Source organism: Peromyscus californicus, unplaced genomic scaffold (assembly GCF_007827085.1).
Source record: "Peromyscus californicus insignis strain IS unplaced genomic scaffold, ASM782708v3 Scaffold_13__1_contigs__length_99412109, whole genome shotgun sequence".
Lineage (NCBI taxonomy): Eukaryota > Metazoa > Chordata > Mammalia > Rodentia > Cricetidae > Peromyscus > Peromyscus californicus.
The window spans coordinates 9580412-9604024 of NW_026294424.1; the positions used below are offsets into that span (position 1 = coordinate 9580412).

The 23613-nt window shown below is 54.0% G+C and overlaps 1 protein-coding gene across 9 annotated transcripts; it reads left to right on the top strand.

Annotated features, from left to right (window-relative positions):
- Nucleotides 1–582: 582 nt before the first annotated feature.
- Zmiz2 (zinc finger MIZ-type containing 2) lies at nt 583–18499 on the top strand. Of its 9 annotated transcripts, none has more exons than XM_052734467.1 (20): nt 583–653; nt 7119–7282; nt 7603–7716; nt 7796–7910; nt 8252–8454; nt 8606–8789; nt 8984–9244; nt 9484–9663; nt 10273–10350; nt 10528–10696; nt 11255–11399; nt 11474–11684; nt 12533–12638; nt 12807–12964; nt 14713–14780; nt 15108–15176; nt 15424–15668; nt 16145–16314; nt 16400–16639; nt 17413–18499. In XM_052734467.1, exons 3-20 carry the CDS (start codon nt 7667–7669, stop codon nt 17518–17520), a joined length of 2760 nt encoding a protein of 919 aa, XP_052590427.1. In that variant the 5' UTR covers nt 583–653; nt 7119–7282; nt 7603–7666; the 3' UTR covers nt 17521–18499. The 9 variants fall into 9 exon arrangements, with proteins under 9 accessions (XP_052590427.1, XP_052590423.1, XP_052590430.1 ...); XM_052734463.1 differs by lacking the exon at nt 583–653 and adding an exon at nt 929–1014; XM_052734470.1 differs by lacking the exon at nt 583–653 and adding an exon at nt 929–1014 and having other exon boundaries at nt 10630–10696.
- The last annotated feature ends 5114 nt before the right edge of the window (nt 18500–23613 follow it).

A 23613-nucleotide genomic window follows, 5' to 3' on the forward strand; every position in this document is an offset into this window, starting at 1 on the left:
AGGTGACAACCTTCATGTTGCAATGTCAGAAGGTTGGACGTACCTACTAGGCTTACAGAATGACAAAAGCATCTACAGGTCTATTTTGTTTTGCTAGAAAATATTTTTTCAAATCATTGATGTGCATGAATGCTTTTGCTACCTTTGCACTGCGTACATGCTTGGTGTCCATGGAGAGCACAGACTCTTCCGGAAATTCAAATTATGGATGATTGTGAAGCCACCATGTTGAAGCTTGGGGCCTCTGGAAGAGCAGCCAACGCTTTTAGCCACTGAGCCATCTCTCCAGCCCCTAGAAAATCGTAACAGTGATTTCAACAGAGGTGAATGAGGCGACACCCCAGGAAGAAACCATTCGTCTGTGTAGAAGGCTGTCTGGGCAGGTATAAGTGGTTTTCATTTTCAACGATGGGCTTCTCGGTCCCTGTCTCCTAAGACGCTCCGGGCCGCCATGGAGGTCTCAGGTTCCGGAGGGACCTAGCCAGTACTCAGTCACAACCAACTAGACTGCCAGGCTGTGTCCAGGCCCAGGCCCAGGCCCAGACTGGCCCTCCGCGGCCCCGCCCCGTCGGTGGCCCCGCCCCCGCCCGGCTCCGCCCCGGTGGACAGCAGCAGGAAGCGCACGGGGCTCCTCCGACGCCGCGGTCGCAAAGGTGCGGAGGGGGTGCGGGGTGCAGGCCGGGAGCACAGAGCTTCCTGCGCGACAGCTAGTCGCCGCCCGGACCCAGCCCGGGCCCAGCCCGGTCATGCAGGCCCGCACTCGCCCCTGCCCGAGCCGGCGGAGCGCCGCTCGGGGCTCCGCTGCTCTGGCCTGGGGGGCGGGGCCGGCGGCGCGGCGTCATGCATATGCATGAGCAGCGCGGCGGCGGCTCCATTGTGCCCTCGGAGCGGCGGCGGCGCGATGGCGCGGGCGGCGGCGGCCCGGGGGCGGCGGGCGGCGCCGAGGGCGGGCTGAGCGCATGGAGCGGCGCGGGCCGGGGGCCGCGGCGACGGGCCGGGCCGGGCCAGGCGGAGGTGAGCGGCTGGGTGGCGCGGGGCACCGCAGGCAAGTGCGGGCGGTGGGGCGCGCAGGTGCGGCAGGTGCGGTGGCAGGTGCGGCCAGTCCCAGGCGCCGGACGAGGTGGTGGCTCGGCCCGGCCCTGCGGCCCACCTGCGGGTACCTGCCCCCTGCGCCGTGCTGTCGGGCTTTTCTCACCCATCCGCTGAGCCTTTGTTGGGGCTGGCCCAGGGGTGCAAGTGGCCTTCGGGGGCCTTCTGAGCGGAGGAGGCTGATGGGCCCTCATCCCAGCCTGTGGTTCCAGCTTTGGAACCGGGCAGGCTCACCTTCACGGTGCGCCCCTCGGTTCCCACTTGTGTGCTCACCATCTGGGTGACGGGGGCGGGGGGCGCGGTTGGAAGCCGTTAGTGGCCGGAGGAGGAGCTGCGCTGCTCCTAGGCTGAGGACGCTGACCTGTCAGTCCCTGGCCGGGTTTTTGACAGGAACACCTTTTTCCAAACTGAAGCTCAGGCACGTAGGTGCCCTACTCTCCCTAGATTTTTTGTTCTCCTTGGTACCTTGAACACCATTCCCAGGTGCCCAGTGCCCGCCCCCCAAAGTATCCCGTTCCCTCAAGGTATCCATTTCCCAGCATCCAGTGCCTTTCTTACTCCGTCACTTGCCCTGCTTGCCACCCCCCATCCTCCCCAGGGTTCCTTTTAGTAGTTAGAGACAGTCTTTGGTGATGTCTTTAACTCGTTTGTGTTATTGCAGAGAATTTCACAGGGACACAAATAGCGCATGTGACCTGATCTAAGACCATGGTGGATGTGGGTAGCGTGAACACAGACTCACCACCAAGTCCTGGCAGTACCAAGGGCATCCCTTGACACTTGAGAGTGGTAACAAGGGAGGGAAGCTTAACCTTACTCACCAGGACTGACCTCAAGGCTCTTGATGTGCTCCCAGGGGGGCGTTACAGGCTGGAGGAATAATGAGGATAACTTCTGAGAGACAGGCCCAGCATGTTTAGGGAGCATCCTGATTACTAGGATTGATTTTTAAGGGCTGATGACATAAGGTGGCCATATAGCCTAGAGTGGCCTCCAGATTCCTAGTTTAAACATTGGAAACTGAGGTCAGGGTTTGGTTGCCCCTTCAGCCATTGGACATTGGCAGATGCCCATTCCTGAAGTCTGCACACTGAGGGTAGGAAGTACTGTTGGCTCACATGCAGAGCAGGCAGGACCTGCAGTCTTCTGGGCACTTAACCAGCCTCCCCTTGATACTAGTACTGCTTCTGCCACACTTACCCTCCTCCCCCCAGCCACCCCATGTCATGTGATTTTATTGTATTGCCTTGAACTCCTAGGCTTAAATGATCTTCCTGTCCCAACCTCCTGAGTGGCTAAGACTACAAGTTTACACCACCTCACCCTTTCCTGGAACTGTCATTTCTCTGGAGTCTTTTGATCCCAGCTTCTTTTTTGTTTGTTTGTTTGGTTGGTTGGTTGGTTGTTTTGTTGTTGTTTTTGAGGCAGGGTTTCTCTGTGTAGCCCTGGCTGGCGTGGAACTCACTTTGTAGACCAGTCTGACCTTGAACTCTGAGATCTGCCTGCCTCTGCCTCCTGAGCGCTGGAATTAAAAGTGTGCGCCACCACTGCCTGGCTGATCCCAGCTACTTGAGTTGGGATTTGAGTTGGGTTTATTTAAGTTGAATTTCTTGAGTTGGAGCCTAACCCTGGAACTTTGGAGGCAGTGAGCCCTGATTTGTGAGCTGTTGAGAAGGGCCGGCCTCGTGCAGGAATGTTGGCTGAGAGTGGGCCCCATTACTAGGTCTTGTTCTTAGCTGCTCAGACAGGTAAAGGTCAATGGAACCAGGAGACTTGGGGTGTAGCTGCTCTGGGACACCTGGAATGCAAGTTCCCTGGAGCTCTGTGCCTGAAGGAAGACATGCCCTGACCCCTAGAAAGCCTGTGTTCCTAGATTGACTTGAAGCAGTCTGCTTTGTTAGGAGACTGGGCTTCCAGCTGCAGGTGGCAGGCACACTGGGAGTTCAGGCCTCCTTCCCAGCCCTGCCTTGGAGGTGGGGGAGGGTCTGCATTCATAGAATATCTCCCTGCTGTCAGGAGCAGGATGCCAGATCTGGAGTCTCGGCCCTGTTGAGGTATGAATTCAGGAGCTTGGCAGGAAGTCCTTGTAGAGAGGCATGCTTAGGGGGAACTGGAAATGTCTGTGGTCTCTGTCCACAGCAGAGAAGCATTGTGGGTGGAATTCCCCAGCCCCATGTGATGTACAAGGCCCCTGTGGGTGCCTTCCCACCCCACACCTGCCCTTCTCTCTTCTCCCCAACTCTGTGCACTTCCTAGATCAGAGTCTCTCAAACTGTGTTAAAAATGCAAGGCTCAGGACCCAGCCTGCTCTAATGACCCTGGGTGGGGCCAGCAGCCTGTCACACCAGCTGACCGGGATGCTCTGATGGTGAGTGTTATTGACTTAGGTGACTTGAAATGAGGCAAGGGCTCACCTGCCTGCCTCCCAGCCAGCCTAGGTCCTTCCCTGTGCTTGGGACAACAGAGTGACTCTGGCCAACCCAACCAGCTTTGGATTACCATAGCTTTTTTGGGGGGGAAGGCTTGGCTGTTAACTGGTGATGTGGTTTTGTAATTATGTAATTAAAGTTTTATTTATTTATTTATTTATTTTAAGTCTCACTGTAATCTAGGCAGGCCTTGAATTCGTGACCCTTCTCTGTTGGTCTCCCAGTTGCTGTGATTTCCTGTAGGCACCACCACACTAGGCTAGTCTAGAACTCATCTAGACAAGGCTGGCCTTGAACTCCTGATGGTCTTGCCTCTACCTCCCCAGTGCTAGGGTTATAGGCATGGGCCACCATACCCTTGTTTGGCTAAAGGTTTTGTTGTGAGATAATTGTAGCTATATCCAGTTGTAAGAAATATCACAGAGCCAGGGCGGTGGTGGTGGTGGTGGTGGTGGTGGCGGCGGCGGCGGCACACGGCTTTAATCCCAGCACTCGGGAGGCAGAGCCAGGTGGATCTCTGTGAGTTCAAGGTCAGCCTGGTCTACAGAGCAAGATCCAGGACAGGCACCAAAACTACACAGAGAAACCCTGTCTCAAAAAAAAAAAAAGAAAGAAAAAAGAAAAAAAAAGAAGAAATATCACAGAGGTCTGGCAGTGGTGGCTCACATCTTTAATGAGGTAGAGACAGGTGGGATCTCTATGAGGCCAACCTGGTCTACAGAGTGAGTTCAGGACAACAGGCTCCAAAGCTACAGAGAAACCATATCTGGAAAAATTAAAAATTAAAAAAAAAATCCCAGAGAGATTCTTTGTATCTCTACCCGGTTTCCCACAAATGGTAACATTTTGCAAAGCTGTAGTACAACATCACTCTGGAACAGCACATTGCTACAGTTGGGAGGAGCCTTCCTGTTGTGGGTTTATATCCACACCCATCTTCCTTCTACTGAAGTTATAGACATGGAAGAGCATCCTCCCCACCCTTCATTTAATCTCTGGTCACCGTTAACCTGTTTATAGTTTCCCTAATTTTGGCAGATGAAGGAATCATATAATATAGCACCATTGATTGGCTTTTTGCACTCAGCACAGTTTCTGGGAGATTCATCTCGAATAGGTTGTAGTGTGTTAGCAGTAGTGTGTTCCTTCTGGCATCTGGGCTGTGGATGTCCTACACTGATGTGACTGTCCTTCATTGAAGGACACCTAGACTGTTTCCAGTCTTTGGCTGTAACAAATAAACATTCACATACAAATTTTTCTGTGAACTTAAGTTGACATTTCTCTGAGCTCCTTGCCCCAGAGTAGAGTTGCTGGGTTGTACTGTGGTAGCTGCAAGCTTGAATTTATAAGAAATGGCCAACTTTTCCAGAGTAGCTGTACCATTCATTTTACATTCCCATGGGCAATGTGTGTGAGGTCTAGATTTTCCTTGCCAGCATTTTGTGATGTCACTTTTTTTTTTTTTTTTTTTTGGTTTTTCGAGACAGGGTTTCTCTGTGTAGCTTTGCGCCCCTGGAACTCGCTTTGGAGACCAGGCTGGCCTCGAACTCACAGAGATCCGCCTGGCTCTGCCTCCCGAGTGCTGGGATTAAAGGCGTGCGCCACCACTGCCCGGCTGTGATGTCACTTTTGATCTTAGCTGTTCTGGATGTACAATCATGCCTCCTTGTGTTTTAATCTGTGTTTTCCTGACAAGATGCTGAGCACTTTTTCTTGGATTAATTACCATCTATGTTCTCTTTGGAGAAGTCTGTGCATGTATTTTGCTGGTTTTTCTATTTGGATTTTGTTTTACTAATAATTTAAAATTTGTTACATATTCTAGATGCCACCTCATTTGGAACAGGTGGCTGGCTTTTAGCAAATCTTTCACAGAAAATATTTTAATTTTGATAAAGCCAAGTTTATTTTATGGATCATGCCTTTTGGTGTCAAATCTAAGAACTTTTTCCTAGCCTGGATCCTGTAGAGTTTCTTTTACCTTTCTCTTAACATTTTAGTTTTCTATCTTAGATTTAAACCCAGGACCTAGTTCATTCTGATATATGGTGTGAATTGCTTATTGTTTTTGCAGTAGTTGTTTGAACTTATGCAAATGCTCTGCCATCGAGCTACAGCTTGAGTCCCCCCCCACACACACACACACACATCATTTTTTTGCTTACTGATAGAACTCCAGTTGTTCCTGCACCACTGGTGGAGAGGCCCTTCCTCCACCGCACTGCTGTGGTGCCTCTGGGAGCGTTTGTGTGGCGTCTTTTCTCTCTCCCATTAAGTCATGCTGCTTTCTCAATTCCTCTAACCTAGATCCTAATTGCTGACATCCACCTGATTGCTCCAGGCCCCACATGGCAGGTCTTGGGAGGACTTCTTGTCTATTGACAAGGTCCTCTTCCCACCAGGTCACCCTCCTAGGATCAGGCAGCAGCAGCAGGGATGCCAGCCTCTGCCGCCAAGCTGGCACATTCTGGCCTCTCTGCTGCCTAGGCAGGACTTGGTTTGGGAAAGGCCAGAATCAAGTCTGGTTGCCTCTGGGGGTGAGGGGCCAGACTCCTGTAGGTGGGGCTTCTTTGCCACTGATTAGCTTTCTTCCCTTCTAGCCTGGTGCTGGGTGTGGGAAGGACCACCGGAAGCCTAAGGCTGCCCAGGCAAGGCAAAGTCACCGTCCCTTTTCCTTGATTTCTCTTGCCTGCTCTGGGGCTTTGTGTGTGTAGCTTGACTCTGCGGAGCCTCCAGGTCTGTGGTGAGCTCTGAGTGAGGACCCTGGTAAGCACACAGATTTGTTTGTCCCAGGGCTGAGTGCTCCCCTAGACAAGAGGCTTGTGAATGCTGAGTGGCAAGAGGGAAATCACCAGATTTCAGCATGTTTCAAAAGGCACATGTGGCCATCCCATAGCCCTTACCAAGGCAGAGGGGTTCAAGACAGAAGCACCCGGACTTCTCCAAGGGTTCCCTGAGAAGTGCCCAGCACATGGCTTCTGTGCCCCTCTTGTAAAAGCATGCGGGTGGTTCAGGGTATGTGAGGACCTGAGGGAATGAGGCTCTGTTTGAGAAAGGAGCTTGCTTGTGGCAGTGTGGGAGACAACTTTGGAAGCCTCCTGGCGCTGTGGTCACTCTGATTCAGTAGCTACATGGGAGCACAGACCTAGCACCATGAGCAGTAGGCTTCCGGCATCAGCCATGGGTCTTAGCTGCCATCGCCTTCCCGCCCACCAGCCACTGCTGCTGTTTTCTGAGGATGAAGCCCAAGTGGTCCCATCTTGTAGATGTGGTTTAGCATGCTCTCGCTCTGGCTGGACAACTTAGGGGCCTTTATGTCTGTGGATACCCACACACACCTGTTGAACTGCATATGTCACTGCCTGTTGGGAATTCACAGGTGCCACAGATGGGTCTGTGGGGGGCAGGATTGCCCGAGTGGCCCTGACCTCATGCCCATATTTGTCTCAAGTGCGCATGCACACGCACGCATGCGCACACACACACACACACACACACACACACACACACACACACACACACACCTTCTCCCCTCAAGTCATCTGGGTTAGTTTGAAGGTCCTATAGCCTGAAGTCCTTCTGCCGTCCTCTTGATAGGAAAAAGCTGCCAGCCAGGAGCGGGGCTGGTGCCTGTGTCCTGCCTCAGCGGTGTCGGTACAGCCTCCCCAAGGCCAAGCTGGTGGATGGATTACTCTTCCACATCTGCTTCCTGACCTTTCCAGCCCCTGCCTCAAAGGACACTTGGCTCTGCTCCTTCTCAGGTCTCTGGGCTGCCCAGGGTGGGTGAGACTTGGAGTAGGCGCTACCCTGATTGGCCCTCTGCCCTCCACTCCAGGGGCCTGATGAGGGGTTCCTGGCTTTATAGGGATATGGTATGGGAAAGGGTGTGTGGAAAGTATCTGAGATCAGAAAGCCCTTTTCCAGGCTTGGTCCAGTGGCCCAAGATGGCAGGGCCCTTGTTAGAGTTGCTTCGCAATGTGTTCTGGGCTGACATCAGCCAATTCCACCACCCTGGCTCCATCCATGCTACTGCACGGGGCTCCTGCTGCGTCTAAGCTCTTGTCCTCTCCCTCCTGTCCAGCAGCCGGAGCAGCAACTCCCAGATAAATTTCGGCACATTGGGCCTGTAGGCTGCTCCATCACCAATGAACCCCATGAACCCCATGAAACCTGCCCTGCCCCCTGCGCCACACGGGTGAGTGTGGGCTTCTGTGGCCTGCCTCTAGCAAGCCCTGGGCCTTCTGACCCTGCCTTACCAGCTACTCTCTCTGTAGTGATGGTTCATTTGCATATGAGTCTGTGCCTTGGCAACAAAGTGCCACTCAGCCAGCCGGGTCCCTGTCCGTCGTCACTACTGTGTGGGGAGTTGGCAACGCAACACAGAGCCAGGTGAGTGTGCACCTGGGCCTCCTTCCCTAGCCCTGGGATCGAGAGCCCGGGTGGTGCCTCTGCCGTCTTAAGGCTCCAAGAACAAGGGGCCAAGGGGACTGGCTGGAGCACAGGATGGGGCTTCCTGAGGGTCTCAAGTCGCTAGGTACCTTTCTTCTGCATTGTCATGGGTGTGTTTCCCTGGCTCCCCCAACCACTCTAGTCAGAACTGTGGACAACCACTCTTCCCACCCAGATCCTCCCCCGCTTGCTAGGCTTCCCTTGGCATCTAGCACTTCAGAGCTAGGTCGTGAAGACAGTGGTTTGGCTGGTTCTCTTTAGTGACTCCCACTTCCTTGTAGGTTTTGGGGAACCCCATGGGCCCTGCAGGAAGCCCCCCTGGTGGCTCCATGATGCCTGGTGTGGCAGGTGGCAGCTCTGCCTTGACCTCCCCGCAGTGCCTGGGACAGCAGGCGTTTGCCGAAGGTGGTGCTAGCAAGGGCTACGTACAGCCAGGCGTGTATGGCCGCGGGGGATACGCTGGGGGACCCAGTTTCACCACTGGGTAAGCAGGGCCCCTCACCAACCAGTACCTTGAAGCTATCCGCCTGGCAGGTGCTGCAAGAGGGTTGGGTGTTGCCTGTTGCTTCCCACGAGTGCTGCGTGTCTCAGAGCAAGCCTTTGTAGAGAGTGAGGCAATCCTCTATCACCTGCAGGTATGCAGGTGGCCCTGGAGGCCTGGGCCTTCCCTCACATGCTGCACGACCCTCGACAGACTTCACACAAGCAGCAGCTGCAGCTGCTATGGCTGCTGCCGCGGCCACGGCCACAGCCACGGCCACAGCCACTGTAGCCGCCCTGCAAGAGAAACAGAGCCAAGAGCTAAGCCAGTATGGAGCGGTGAGGCCCCTCAAGCCCCTTCCATGTGGTGGCAAGTATGGGTGGGCTTGGTGGACTTGGCAAGGCGGTGGGTTCTGGGGACAAGTGTGGACTGCTGGGACCTCATGAGGCCACTGAAAGAGAGGAGCAGAAGAGGAGAGAGGACTGCGGGAACAGCTGAGAATGGGACCTGGACCCTCCCTCTCTTTTCTCAGATGGGGACTGGACAGTCTTTTAACAGCCAGTTTCTGCCGCATGGAGGTCCCCGAGGACCCAGTGTACCCCCTGGCATGAACCCTTCTGGCATGGGAGGAATGATGGGCCCTTCTGGCCTCTCCTCCATGGCCATGAACCCTACCCGGGCAGCAGGCATGACACCCTTGTATGCAGGACAGCGACTGCCTCAGCATGGGTACCCTGGGCCTCCTCAGGCCCAGCCACTGCCCCGACAGGGGGTCAAGAGAGCCTATTCAGAGGTGAGTGTCTTGGTTGCTCAGCCTGGGGTCCTAGATGATGATTCCTCTATCCAAGTACCCTCAGCATTATGATAAGGGTGGCTTCTGCAGTGGGAGAGAAAATATCTGCGCCCAGCAGGATCACAAAGACCCCTCTCTCACGCACGCGCGCGCGCGCGCACACACGCACACACACAGAGCAAACCTCCCCCCCACCCCCCCATAACTCTCTCTCTCCTTGGGCATCTGCGTCTTCTCAGGTGTACCCTGGGCAGCAGTATCTGCAAGGAGGCCAGTATGCAGCCAGTTCTGCCCAGTATGCTCCCGGCCCTGGGCAGCCTCCTGGCCCCGCCTCCTCTTACCCCGGACACAGGCTACCCCTGCAGCAGGGCATGGCCCAGTCCCTGTCTGCACCTGGGCCCACGGGACTGCACTACAAGGTAGGACTGGCTCCCATGGGCCTGTGCTGGGTTGAGTGTCACAGGACTCGGTGGGGACCTTTCGGCATATCGGCCAGGGAGTTGTAGTCAGTGCGAGAACAGCTCTCGGGGTGACCAGTCTGGTTCTGTGGTAGATACTTATGTATTTCCCTGTGGATATTTCGTGTAGGGAGCAGCAAACAGGCTTCCAAGCCATTCTGACAGCCTTTGTGGATCTGTCCAGTTCACTCCCTTACCCCTCCACCCCCACATCCTGACTCCTGTCTAAGAGGCAGGCCCTTGATGGCCGTGCACCCTGTCTGGGCACGAGGAGGATGAGCATCCCTCACTGGGAGCCTGGGTGGGTAGAGTGGCATGATGAGGTAGAGAAGGGGAAAAAAGAAGGAGCATTGACTGCTCCCATCTTCTAGCTCTTCCCAGCTTGAAGGCTCACTCCTGTTTCTGTAGTATTAACTTTTACATTTGAAATCAGTGATGCTTTTACAGATTATGGGGAGTGTAGCCACCACACAGAGCAGCACCTGAATGTGGTGCAGAGTCTAGGATCAGGCCTCGGGGTCAGTGAGGGCAGGCCGGAGCCCCAGGCACACTCAGTTTTCTTTCCCACAGCCCACAGAGCAGTTCAACGGGCAGGGCGCCAGCTTCAACGGGGGCAGCATCAGCTACAGCCAGCCTGGCTTGAGTGGGGTACGGGGCTTGGCAGGGTGGATGGGCTGGGAGGCTCACAGGGTGGACATACGGAAAGAGGGCACCCGGGCAGGAGGAAGTGTAGGTGTCCTGCCCAGTACTCCAGGGGTGCTCCGTAAGCAGACGACCCTCTTGCTCTGCCATTCTGCTTTGACTATTTATGCTCAACCTCTACAGCCTTCCCGTTCCATCCCTGGTTACCCCAGCTCCCCACTGCCGGGGAATCCCACACCACCCATGACGCCCAGCAGCAATGTTCCCTACATGTCCCCAAGCCAGGAAGTCAAGTCTCCTTTCCTGCCTGACCTCAAGCCAGGCCTCAGCTCTTTGCATCCATCCCCCTCTGGTGAGTGTTTCAGGACAACAGCCAACGTGAGGCTGGGTGGCCGGGGTAATTAGAACTCAGGAGAGCCCTACAGGGACCTTGGAAGACCAAGGATGATTGCTGTGCCTCAAGAAAAGCCCAGGGCCCAGCTTCATCACAGCAGAAGGTGTCTGTGCACCTGAAGTGAGCCCTCGGATGCCCATCCCTGGCTACAAACCTCTGCTTCAGGGAGATTCCTGCAGAAGAAGCTAACATCCTAAAACTTTGAGTTGCACCATAGGACGATGGCAGGTGGCCCATTCTGAATGTGCTTTCCAGGTTGGAAGCATGTCCTGTGTCTGTTCAGAATGTGATCCAGACTGCTGGATGACCGAGGCAGGATAGAACATGCGGACCATGGGCCCACGTTCTAAGGAGAGATACTTATGGGAGCCCCAGCGTGGGGGTGTCTCAGCCCTCTTGAGAGTTTCCAGCAGGGGTTGGGTCAGGGCTTGGGGCTCTAGGCACAGAAGTGTTCCTTGAGGGCCACGATCCCTTGGAAAGGTGCCAAACTCATGGCCAGCATTCCTCTGCCCTCAGGAAGTGGCCCTTGTGATGAGCTGCGCCTGACCTTCCCAGTTCGAGATGGAGTGGTCCTGGAACCCTTCCGCCTGCAACATAACCTGGCTGTGAGCAACCATGTCTTCCAGCTCCGAGACTCCGTCTACAAGACCCTGATGCTGAGGTGAGTCCCGCTGCCATTGGACCCCTGGGCCCTGCCTGCTCCGTGTGGGCTCCTCTCATCCTCTTTCCTGCCAGGCCTGACCTGGAGCTGCAGTTCAAGTGCTACCATCATGAGGACCGGCAGATGAACACCAACTGGCCAGCATCCGTGCAGGTCAGCGTCAACGCCACACCCCTCAGCATCGAGCGTGGAGACAACAAGACCTCCCACAAGCCCCTCTACCTGAAGCACGTGTGCCAGCCAGGCCGCAACACCATCCAGATCACCGTTACCGCCTGCTGCTGCGTGGGTAGCCTGCGGGGCTGTGGGTAGGGTCTGTCAGGGTTCAGGCTGGGGCCAGCAGGGACACCACCTAGACCATCAGCTCTCCTGTGGGCTTGGGAGCTCGTGGGGGAGGGTCTTTATCCTTGAAGAACAAGGTGTTGCATCTCTTTCTATTTTAATATGTCCTGCCCTTTCATAAAAGGGAGCCAGTTAAATCCACCCTGTTTCCCAGTTAGATTACATTGAACAGATTTAATGCTCTTGTTAATTATGTCAGAGACACCAGGCACAGGAAGCTCGTGGAAGACGGTCCACCTGCACTGGCCTGGGCCTCACCAGGTCCCAGTGGGTAGGATCCCAAGTAGACCTTGAGCTGCAGGTTATCAGGAGCCACCATGACAGAGGGGCCTGGAGATAGGATAGCTCAGATACTATGTCATGTCAGGAGAGTGGATGTGATAAGCAGGGAACCGTGCCAGGGACTTGAGGTGATTGTGTTTTGACAGAGGAGAAAAACTAGACAGTGGTTGGAGCAGAGTGCCCCGCAGAGCATGAGGTAGTGCAGTGTGGCCAAAGCTCATAGCCCCTGTCTGAGGCTCAGAGAAGTAGAGAAGCTCCCTGCCTGTGTGTCAGCACTTGGAAGGGACTAGCTGCCAGGAAGGTGGCTGACCTGGCTTCCTTCCACACTAAAGCCGTCCCTCCCTGCCGACAGCACACCCTCCGAGCCGTGTGCTGCCCTCCACAGCCCTCCCTGTTCTCGTGTGACAGCCCGTCCCTCCCTGGTCTCCCTGCACAGCACACCCTCCGAGCCGTGTGCTGCCCTCCACAGCCCTCCCTGCTCTCCGTGTGACAGCCTTCCTCTGTTGCAGTCCCACCTCTTCGTGCTGCAACTGGTGCACCGTCCGTCCGTCCGCTCGGTGCTGCAGGGCCTCCTCAAGAAGCGCCTCCTGCCAGCTGAGCACTGCATCACCAAGAGTGAGTGGTCCCTACTCCTCAGCCACCTGGGCTGTCCCAGGCTGAACCCTGCTGTGTGGCACAGAGGCCATTTCCTCTCAGACTGATGGCTGGGTCCCTGGCTAGCACACCAGTTCACAGCCTGAGTGGTGGAGACCTTTACTCAAGTCCTTTCCCTGTCAATGTCAGTCAAGCGGAACTTCAGTAGCGGCACCATCCCTGGCACCCCTGGGCCCAATGGAGAGGATGGGGTGGAGCAGACGGCTATCAAGGTATCCCTGAAGTGCCCCATCACCTTCCGCAGGATCCAGCTCCCAGCCCGCGGTCACGACTGTCGCCACATACAGGTGCGTGGTCCTCCAGACCTGTGTTGGAATTTGTTGCCCTTAAAATATTTTGAGGGGCTGGAGAGATGGCTCAATGGTTGGGAGTGCTGCTGGCTGTTCTGCGAGAGGACCTGGGTTCAAGTCCCAGCACCCACATGGCAGCTCACAACTGTCTATAACTCCAGTTCCAAGGGATCTGACAGCCTCACACAGACATAGATACAGGCAGAGCACCAGTGTACATAGAATACAAAGAAATAAATTTAGAAAAATACTTTGAGTTTGTGGAGCAGCCAGAAGACTGACTCGGTATTGAGTGGAATCTGAACTAGAAACTGAGAAGACTGCTTAGTAGCATTAAAAAGAAAGAACACGTGATCCACAGGAAGGCTTCTACTTCCGGCATTTACCCAACTGAGACATACACAGTGATGCCCCTAGCTGTACCCAGTAATAGCTTCAGATAAAAACATGTTCATCAAGCCGGGCGGTGGTGGCGCACGCCTTTAATCCCAGCACTCGGGAGGCAGAGGCCGGCGGATCTCTGTGAGTTCGAGGCCAGCCTGGGCTACCAAGTGAGATCCAGGAAAGGCGCAAAGCTACACAGAGAAACCCTGTCTCGAAAAACCAAAAAAAAAAAAAAACATGTTCATCAACAACTTTGTTTTGTGCCTGGCATCATAACACACACCTATAATCCCAGAACCCAGGGGGCTGAGGCAGTAGGATCTTAAATGTGAAGCCAGTCTGGGATACATAGTGAGAATCTGTGTCAGATTTTTCCCCCTTGAGATAGGGTCTCCTGTATCGCAGGCTGTCCTCAGACTCACCATGTAGCTGAGGATGAGCCTGAACTCCTCATCTGTCTGCCTCAGCCTCCCAAGCGCCAAGCTTGCAGGCAGACAGCCCCGCACGAGGACTGGAAAAAAGACTGTTTTGTGCTGACACTTCAGCCTCGTCCTCTTTGGCAGATGGAATCTGAGTATCTCGGCTGTCAGACCAAAAAGGCAGACCCTACTACAGGGGCATGGCTGCCTTGCTTCCTTCCCTGAGATCAGTCTTGCTCCTGTTCAGATTCCACTCAATACAAAAAAATCACAGTTTTTCCTATAAAAGTATGTTTGTTTGTGACATGTAGCCCTTACTGTCCTGGAAAACTATGTAGTCTAGGCCCGCCTCAAACGCAGAGATCCGCCTGCCTGTCTTCCCAAATGCTGGGATTAAAGGTGTGCGCTACCACACCCAGTGAGGTTTTCTCTCTATTTTTGCTGGTCACTGTATTTGTGGGGTTCCATTTTTAAAAGGTATAAGGATATGGGTGCAGTCTTCTTACCTTTAGAGTTCCAGTCTGCAGAAACAGTCAGTGTTAGTTAGCCAAGACTGCATGCTCCGGATGGTTGCACAGTGATATGTGCTATTTTGTCCTTTAAGCAACCTCTTTTTTTGGAGGTGGTGCCGGGGGTTGAACCTAGGGCTTCATGCATGCTAGGCAAGCACTCTACCACCAAGCTACATCCTTAGCCTAGTTTTTCCTTTTAACAACTGTCCTGAGCCAATAAATTCCCTATGGATACAGCTGCCTGATCCTGGGATGTGGCAGTGCTGGGGAGTGCTGCTTGGGGTATCCCAAACTGAGCCCATTAAGATGCAGTAGAAACCTGATACCTGAACTATACACCCAGATAAGTCACACTTTCCAGAAGACAGTCTAAGCAGCCCCCTCTACTGATCCCTGGTGAGGAATGACCTGTCTCCCTATCTCTCTACAGTGCTTTGACCTGGAGTCCTACTTACAGCTCAACTGTGAGCGGGGGACCTGGAGGTGCCCTGTGTGCAAGTGAGTCACTCTAATGTATGATGACGGGAGAACTACCACTTCCTTAGAGGGTGGAATTTGAAATAGCATCAGAAGTGGTCCCCAGCACAGACCAGAGTAGCCCATCTCAAGGCAGAAACCTCCTTCTAGATGGCCTTGCACAGCATCCCCTTACACTGGACTACCATAATGGTTTATCCAGGCTCACCTGATGCGTACTGTGAACAGTTGATGCACACATGGGGGTCCCTATGGCGTCACCTCACACAGGTGACAGAGGTGGAGAAATGATAGGACCTACTCCTACCTGGGCTGGGCCTCCTGATCAGTCTCCTTTGCTCTCTACAGCAAGACGGCATTGCTGGAGGGGCTAGAGGTGGACCAGTACATGCTGGGCATCCTGATTTACATTCAGAAGTAAGTATCTTCTTCTTCCTGCCACCAGAGGGCAGGCCTGGAGTAGGAGCAGGCTTTGGAGGAGGCTCTTCCCATGGTGAAGCAGCTCCCCTCCAAGCCAGGGCCCACCCACACACCTGCAGAGTACCCTGAAGGTCTGGGGAGCAGTGTTTGAGTGCAGGGGCGGGTTGGAAACTTCCTGACATCTGAGTTGGCAGCAAGTGCTGGGCGGATGGCAAGTGACCAGCACCTGTCTGTCCCTGCTTAGCTCAGACTATGAGGAGATCACCATCGACCCCACGTGCAGCTGGAAGCCAGTGCCTGTGAAGCCGGACCTCCACATCAAGGAGGAGCCCGACGGGCCAGTGCTGAAGCGCTGCCGCACTGTGAGCCCTGCCCATGTGCTCATGCCCAGTGTGATGGAGATGATTGCAGCCCTGGGCCCAGGCGCTGCCCCCTTTGCCCCTTTGCAGCCCCCCTCGGCCCCTGCCCCCAGCGACTACCCCAGCCAGGGTGAGTATAGCACACCTGGACTTGAACCTCAGGTGACCCTGGACACATGACTTCTCTCCACATCAGCCTCCTTGCCTGTGGCTGTGTTGCCGCCACACAGTTATGAGTACCATACTGAGAGGGTGCCTTTCCTCATTTCCCGTCTGTGGCAGGGTAGCGAGCCTTCTTCCCTTTCCCTCTGATTTGGAGTAAGGCCTTTCACTGAAATACTTCTATGGACATTTCGCTGGAATGGACTGACCCCATTGGGGGTGCCCCTCAAGGACCCACACTTGCATATGTACTGTTCTTTGTTGTGGTGGGTCCCATTCTGTCACCTCTGAGGTTTCCCCTCCTAGGACTGCCACAGCTTTAGCCCCCTGGTAGTGATGGGAAGAAATGTAGAACTGGCGTTCACAGTGGTTCATGCCCTCTCCACCCTCCTCACCTGGCATCTCTGCCAAACTGAGCTTTCTGACATGGCTTTCCTCTTGTAGGTTCCAACTTCCTGGGGCCTGGAACCTTCCCAGAATCCTTCCCATCTGCTACACCCACCACCCCAAACCTTGCTGAGTTCACACAGGGGCCACCCCCCATGTCCTACCAATCTGACATTCCCAGCAGCCTCCTGACTGCAGACAAGTCTGCTCCCTGCCTCCCAGGCCAGGTCAGTGCTGTGCCCAAGGCCCACGGTAGGAGTCGCCCCAGGGAGTCCTTGAGCTATTTTAACAAGTTCTTTTCTCCATCCTTAGATGGCACCAGCAGGCCACCTGGACCCAGCCCACAATCCTGGACCACCAGGGCTGCACACCCCCAACCTCGGGCCCACCCCAGGCTCCCAGCTACACCATCCAAATCCCCCTCCATCCCGGCAGCCCCTGGGCCAAGCAAACACAGGGCCCATCAGCGAACTGGCCTTCAATCCTGCCACAGGCATGATGGGGCCTCCCAGTATGACTGGGGCAGGGGAGGCCTCAGAACCAGCTCTGGATGTGAGTAGCCCGTCCTGTGCTGGGGTGGGAGCTGTTGGGGGCTGTCTGTGCATCAGTCCCGGGTCTGCCCACCTTGCTTCATAGAAGGAAAGACAGGGAACCTTCAGGAGAGACTCAGATAGTGTCACCCAAGAGCAGCCAGTCACACAGGTTTCATGCCTGGAATAGCCCTGGGGTGCCACATCCCCATGTGTGGTTAATGACTGACCTGCCCTAAGACTAGAGGCTGTGGAGCCTGGCTGTGTGAGGCCTCAAGGAAGCCCACAGCACTGTCCTCCAAGTCCAGCCTGATCTGGCCATGTGTTCAGTTCTGCATCTTGACAACACAGGCAGGGTGTGAGCACGAGCATGAAGGATAGTGGGTTCACTGTCCCCGGACCAGAATAGAAACTCACTGCAGTTCTGCATACGGAAGACGAGGAGCAGCCCAGAGCAGAAGCCCAGGGCATTTAATTCTCCCATCTGCTTCGGCCCTGGGAACGACACTGGAGAGCCCTTCTTGTGCGTCTCTGGTGCACAGCTGGGCCCCCCTGCTTGTACAGCCTGGCTCCTGGTGCTGGAGAAGCATGTCTTGAGCTATTCTTGTCCTCTAGCAGCCGTCCCTGGGGAGACACAGGCAGCTTTATCCAGGCAGGTGGCTTCACTCAGGCATTCAGCATTTGGCAGGGGAAGGGCAGTTTAGCATCCCCACTGGGCCTGGGGTCAGGACAGCATGGCTCCTGGACACGCAGGGTCTGAGAGCAAAGCTGCTAATGTGTTTGCTTTGTCCTCAGCTGCTCCCAGAACTGACCAATCCTGATGAACTGCTCTCCTACCTGGGTCCACCCGACCTCCCCACAAACAGCAGTGATGACCTACTCTCGCTCTTTGAGAACAACTGACCCTGTGTTAACCCCTGGCCTGGCGAGGACACACTCATAGCTATCACCACAGCCTTCCCTTCTCACCCAGCCCCACAGGATGCCTGGTGGTTCTCCCTGAATCTCCTCATGCACACACCCGGAGCTGGGGCCTGCCACTGCCAGCCCCTGATGAACTGGAAGCAGCCCTGTGCTCCCAGGGGCCCCAGGCCAGTGGTCCTCACACCCGTCCTCCATCAAGCTCACTGCTACAGAATGGTTCTTGCAAGGTGCCCTGCAGGCCCCAACAGCCATGTGTGCACAACCCTGTACCCCAGACTCATGGCCTTGCACTTGTCCTTCCCCTGCCTGCTCCCGCCCAGCCTGCATCTTGTCCAGCACTGACCCTTCTGTTTCTGCTTCTCCTCAGAAGAGCTGGCTGGCAAGGCTGGCTCCGTACTCTCGGTCTGCAGCTCCAGTGGCTTGAGCCTGGAAGTCTCAGAACCATACTGAGCACCAGCCTTTGGGGGCCTGGTGCTCCCACCCAGCTGAATGTGGTCCGGAGGTCCCCCCTCCACCCTGAGCTTCAGGCAGAGGCTCGGGTGGGGGCAATAAAGCACAACAATGTACATAGTGTAGAAATGCTAACAGCTGGGAAAGGGAGGGACACTATTAAGTCAGCATGTTCCTCTGTGGACTGGCCTGGGCCTTCCGTGTGGTGTCTGCCCCGTACTGAGTGCAGACAACTCGGGGGAGGTTGGAGGTTCAGCCCCTCCAGGGGTGGGCTTTCAGACTCAGCTCTGTGTAAATTCTCCAGTGAGCTGCTCTCCCAAGTTCCTCTTTTCTGTGAAAGTAAAGAATTAGTACAGCTGTGTTTTTTAAACCACCTCCTCTCCACCCTGCGGCCCACACCCAGGTGGGGGAGGCCATTGCATCTGCTGGCAAAGTGCCCAGCCTGCAAGCAGGGCGCTGGCCTTTGTGTCTCCTGTCTGTGCCATCATTAAAGGACTCCCTCATGGGCCTGGCTGAGTCCTTCCTTTGTGCGGAGGGCTGTGGTCTTCCTGTTCTTAGCACCCCAAATAAAAGTCTAGATGTTTTCCTCCACACTCAGGCTATCCCTGAGCTGTGGTAAATTTCCTTTACCCTGGAATTTTCCAAGTTGGCTTCAGCTGCAGAGCTATTTTGTAAAGTGTCTCAGGCTTGCCCTGGAGACATTTGCCACCATGTCACCTTTCCTGGGTGTGCCCTCGGGCAGGGAGCCAGCTGTCTGTCAAGAGACTGCAGCACAGCCAGGGCCTCAGCAGCACTGGGCTGTGAGCCTGTGCTCACCGCTCCTCTCCCTTGGCCTGGGCCCTGAGGCCCTGCCCAGACAGCCCTCCAGTGCAGCTGGAAAGGTGAGAACCGGGGAGGGATGAGGGGAATCCTCGGATGGCTGCCAACACCTACCCTGCGCTGGAGGAGGCTCCAGGGAAGGAGGGAGGCATTGCCTTCAGAGGCCTGTTCACTGAGTGCTTCACTTGAGAACTTACTGGTGGCCTCTCATTACCCTAAGGAACCCATTTCCAGCTCTTCTGTCCTTGCTGGGGGGGGGGGGGGGGGGGGCGAGGACGGGATGGGGACAGCGGAGAAACGCTTCACAGTGGGCCAGGGCCAAGGGAGTGTAAGGACAGCACAGCAGTCCCTGCTCCAGCCTCGCTGGGGAAAGGGGGTGAGAGCTGGTCCGCCTTGATTGGATCAGACTGCTGAGCAGTTACTCAGCCTGCTGACAAGTCTGGGGTTCTGGTACCACACCAGGCGTGATGGTGCACACCTGTGACCCCAGGACTCCATAGACAAAGGCGGGGACTGCCGCAAGTCTGAGCCAGTCTGGGCTCCGTGGGAAGATGGGGGACAGTCAAAGGCTCCAGCTATGTAAAGTGGGGTTTCAGCACCAGACATGTAAAGTGAGGACGTGACTGCTCCAAGGTAGTTTGGTTAAGGGGGGTTTTACTGTAGATAGGAGAGTACAGCCAGAGGCATCTGAAGAGCCCAGAGCAGGGAGGGAAGTGAGCCTGGCTAGTAGATTGCTCTGGGCCATGAGAGGAAGACCAAGAGTCAAGAGAGCACATGGCTGAAACGGCAGGGTTGTAGGAACGTGAAGCTGGGGGAGAAGCCCAGAAGCTAGAGGAATTTAGAGTAGGGGGTGGGGTTAGAAAAGCCAGGATGCCAGCGTGGACTCAGGAGACCAGCTGTGCTCTGATACGATGATAAGCACCAGAGTTAGCCATTTGCCCTGAGTTTCTTTTGGACCTGACAACAACCCCAGAGGACGGCTAAGTGATTGAGGGATAGCTGCACTATTGTGAATGGGCGTCAGAACAAAAGCAAAGGCTGTAGGAATTCTTGCAGTACAAGGCCATTTCTATGAAGCTCAAAGCTAATCTGAGTCCCACAGGATTTATACATGTGTGCCTGTTAAAGCAAGGGCATGGCTTGCTCCCCAGGGAGACCCAGTAAGGGCTGCTGGCTTCGTGGCTTTCCACTTCACTGCACTTGCTTTATTATAATCTTACGTTGTGCCAAATGTTACATAACCTTAAAGTTGGCTAGACCTGACATCACAGAATACACGTTCTCAGTGAGCATGGATGTAGCATGTCTCAGACTGCAACCTGCCATCTCTTCACAACGGAGTCATAGCAGACAGCTAGCAGAAAGCAAGCTCAGGAAAATGGGGAAATACCACATCCAGCACAGGCTCCCCATGTAGCCCCGGCAAGCCTCCTCATCTTCCTGCCTTGCCTGAGTGCTAGAATTATGTGTGCACCCTCACACCTGGCTCTTACCTTAACAACTAATAGGTTAAAAAGGATTTAGAAAGTACAGGTGAATGAAAACACAACACACCCAAACTTAAAGAACACAGGAGAGCAGAGCAAAGAGCGAGTGTAATAGCCTACCGTGTGTGTGTGTGTGTGTGTGTGTGTGTGTGTGTGTGTGTGTGTGTGTGTGTGTGTGTTTGAGACAGGGTCTCACTATGTAGCTCTGGCTGCCCTGGAACTCACTATGCAGAATAGGCTGGCCTTGAATTCACAGAGATCCACCTGCCTCTGCCTCCTGAGTGTTGGGATTAAAGGCATGGACCACCAAACCCATCCAATAGCCTACTTTTAAAAGGTGGAATTCTCAGGGCTAGAGATGGCTCAGAAGTTAAGAGCACTGGCTGCTCTCCCAGAGGGCCTGGGTTTGATCCCCAGCACCCACATGGCAGCTCACAACCATTCATAACACTAGTTCCAAGGGATCTATCCAACACCCTCTTTTGGCTTCCATGGGTACCAGGTACACACATGGTGTACAGACATATATACAAGCAAAACATACACACACACACACACACACACACACACAAGTAGAGGCTGAGGCAGTCAGATCTTTGTGAGTTCAAGGCCAGCCTGGTCCATACAGTGAGTTCCAGGATAGTCAGGGCTACACAGAGAGACCCTGTCTTGATCAATGAAACTCTCAAGTCAGACTAGCTTTTTCACTAAAGGGACTAGATAGAAATAAGCCAAACTCGGTCTCTAGAGAGCACAAGGAAGGAAGGGAAGATTATGGCAGAGAAATGGAGGAAAGAAAAGCTGGGTAAGGGAGCTGGAGAGATGGCTGAGAAGTATGCCTATAGCTCCTGCAAAGGACCTGAGTTCAGTTCCCAGCACCCACATGAAGAGGCTCACAACCACCTGTTAACTCCAACTCCAGGGAATCCCATGCCACCTTCTGCCTTTTGCAGGTACTACACACACACACACACACACACACACACACACACACACACACACACACACGATCTTAAAAAAGTAAAAGTTGGTTCTTTGCCAGCAAATTTAGTAAGCCTTTCTAAACTCACTAGGAAACAAGTGAAATGGAAGAGCGGGGTGTGTGGCTCAGGTGCCCCAGGCTCCATCCCCAGGGCCACAGGCAGGCAGGGAAGAAGGGAGAGAAAAATGCTCATACAAAGACAAAAACTAAGAATAATTATGTTAATAAATTAGATAATTTAGGTACCAATTACCAGACAGAAAAATAGATGACCAAGACGAAGCCTGCAAGACATAAATCCTCAGCAGACCTACGTGAAAGTGATGGAATCAGTCACTGAAAGTCTTCCCCAGGAAAAGCGCAGTGTCAGATGTTGGATTATATCAGACCTTAGAGAGGGGACCCAGAGCCTCCCGGGACTGCAGACCCTCCAGAGGGAACTCCTCAGTGTGTGCTGCAGGCTGAGCCCCTCTCCCACTGCCTCCTCCGTGCCCTCCCTGGTGCCAACCTCTCGGCGCCTGAAAACATTCTAGGTCTCCTTGGTTCACAGACGCCAAGACGTCGGTACCATCAGAGGTTTGTTAGAGCCGTTTCTGTCTCCCTTCCCAACTTACCTTCTGTCGCAGGTTATGGGTCACTTGTCCCATGGTTTATGTGTTTTGTTTTAACTGTCACAACACAGAAGTGGCATGCAATAAAGTCTGATGGGCACACTTTGATGTACCTGCCGGCCCAGACCAGAGAGATGCCCAGGACCCCTAAATTTGCCCATTTTTGAGCTTCATCTAAGTGAATCTTAGGGTCTGAACCTCTCTGTTAATGGACTTTTTTTTTTCTTTTGACAGGGTTTCTCTGTGTAGCCCTGGCTGTCCTAGAACTCTCTTTATAGCCCAGGCTGGCCTCGAACTCACAGAGATCGCCTGGCTCTGCCTCCCTCCCGAGTGCTGGGATTAAAGGCGTGAGCCACCACTGCTCGGCTCTTTTGACTTTTGATTAAAGCTCAGATTGGGCTGTGTGTAGTGGTGCAGCCTATAAGCCTAGCGTTCAGAAGATGGGAACTGGAGAATGAAGAGTTCAAGATTATCCTGGGATACATGAGAACATATCTCAAAGACAAAAACACCACCAAAAGTTAAAGCTCAAACTTTCATATCTATTCTCTTGCAAGTTGTGGCCTTAGAGAATTAATGAACCCTCCTCCTCCCCCTTCCACGCCCTAATTCTTCCCTGGCTGGGCACCCCCGGCTAAAGGCTTTCACTGTGTATTCACATTTCAGGGACCAATTTGAACCATCTTAGGAAGAGAAGAACTCAAAATAGCATTCAAAGAGCCACAGGGCCTCAGGCCCAGCTGAGGGAGGGGTGGGGGCACTGTGGCTCCCTGCCAGCTTTGTCTCAACCGGTTGCTTCTGTGCAGTTATGCCCATGGCTCCTCAGCCCACTTACCATACCACCCCACACACAGGGTAATGGCTGCTCCTTCGGATGCCAGGGATGGCTCTGGCTTGGTTCCCATGTGGGCAAACCAGTCTACGGAGGCGAGCCCTTTCCAAACTTGCTGCGGGCTGCAGGAATATATCATAAGAACTCAGCTGGTTATGGCAAAGGCACTACCTGGAGGGATCAGGGAATTCCTCCAGAGGAAGCCAAATCCCAAGGAGTTTTTGGTGTTCCTTGGCTTGTTATACATCAGCTGTCCTCTGTTATGAAAATCATGTGTGCCTTCATAGTTTTCCCAATTGATTTTTCCCTAAGAAGGGCTAACAGTGTGGACTGATCACTCTCTGGACATACACATTCCAGGTATTTGGAGAACTGCCTCAGGAAAGGCTTTCTCTGGAATCAGATATCTCCCTTGACCACTTTCAAGGACTAGCAGTAATAACAGTCCACATGCAAGTCTCCTGATTTAAGACAAATTCCACAAGGAGACACTGCCTAGGTCAGGTGGATGTTCAGTAATAGCTTTACATGAGTTAGCTCGGACCCTCCTTTCTTACAGCCTTACTAACTTTATAGACCGCTAACTCCTTACCTAACCACTTCTAGGAATATTTGGATAACCTTCTGCACTGACAGCTATGCTCAGCCAGAACCTCAGTTCAAGTCTCCCTGTAATTATCATCATTGGCAGCATCCGGCCAGGTCCATCCCCAGATGGAGGAAAGTACCTTATCAAAGATACCTCTGTACTCCCTAAGAACAGACTTAAGCATCCGGGCTACCTGTTTGAGAAAGTCTGGCGAATGTGCCAATTAAGCTTTACTTCCTCCTTTCTCAAACCTTACCTCTAGTTCCAGATCTCCCTTTAACTATCACCAGAGGCATCTAGCT

Bases quoted from the DNA above. Each gene is read 5' to 3' on its own strand.
- Zmiz2 (XM_052734467.1), top strand. From the start codon at position 7,667: ATGAACCCCATGAACCCCATGAAACCTGCCCTGCCCCCTGCGCCACAC. The intron at 7,717-7,795 runs GTGAGTGTGGGC...CTCTCTCTGTAG, and splicing joins CTGCCCCCTGCGCCACACGG to TGATGGTTCATTTGCATATG. The intron at 10,697-11,254 runs GTGAGTGTTTCA...CTCTGCCCTCAG, and splicing joins TTTGCATCCATCCCCCTCTG to GAAGTGGCCCTTGTGATGAG.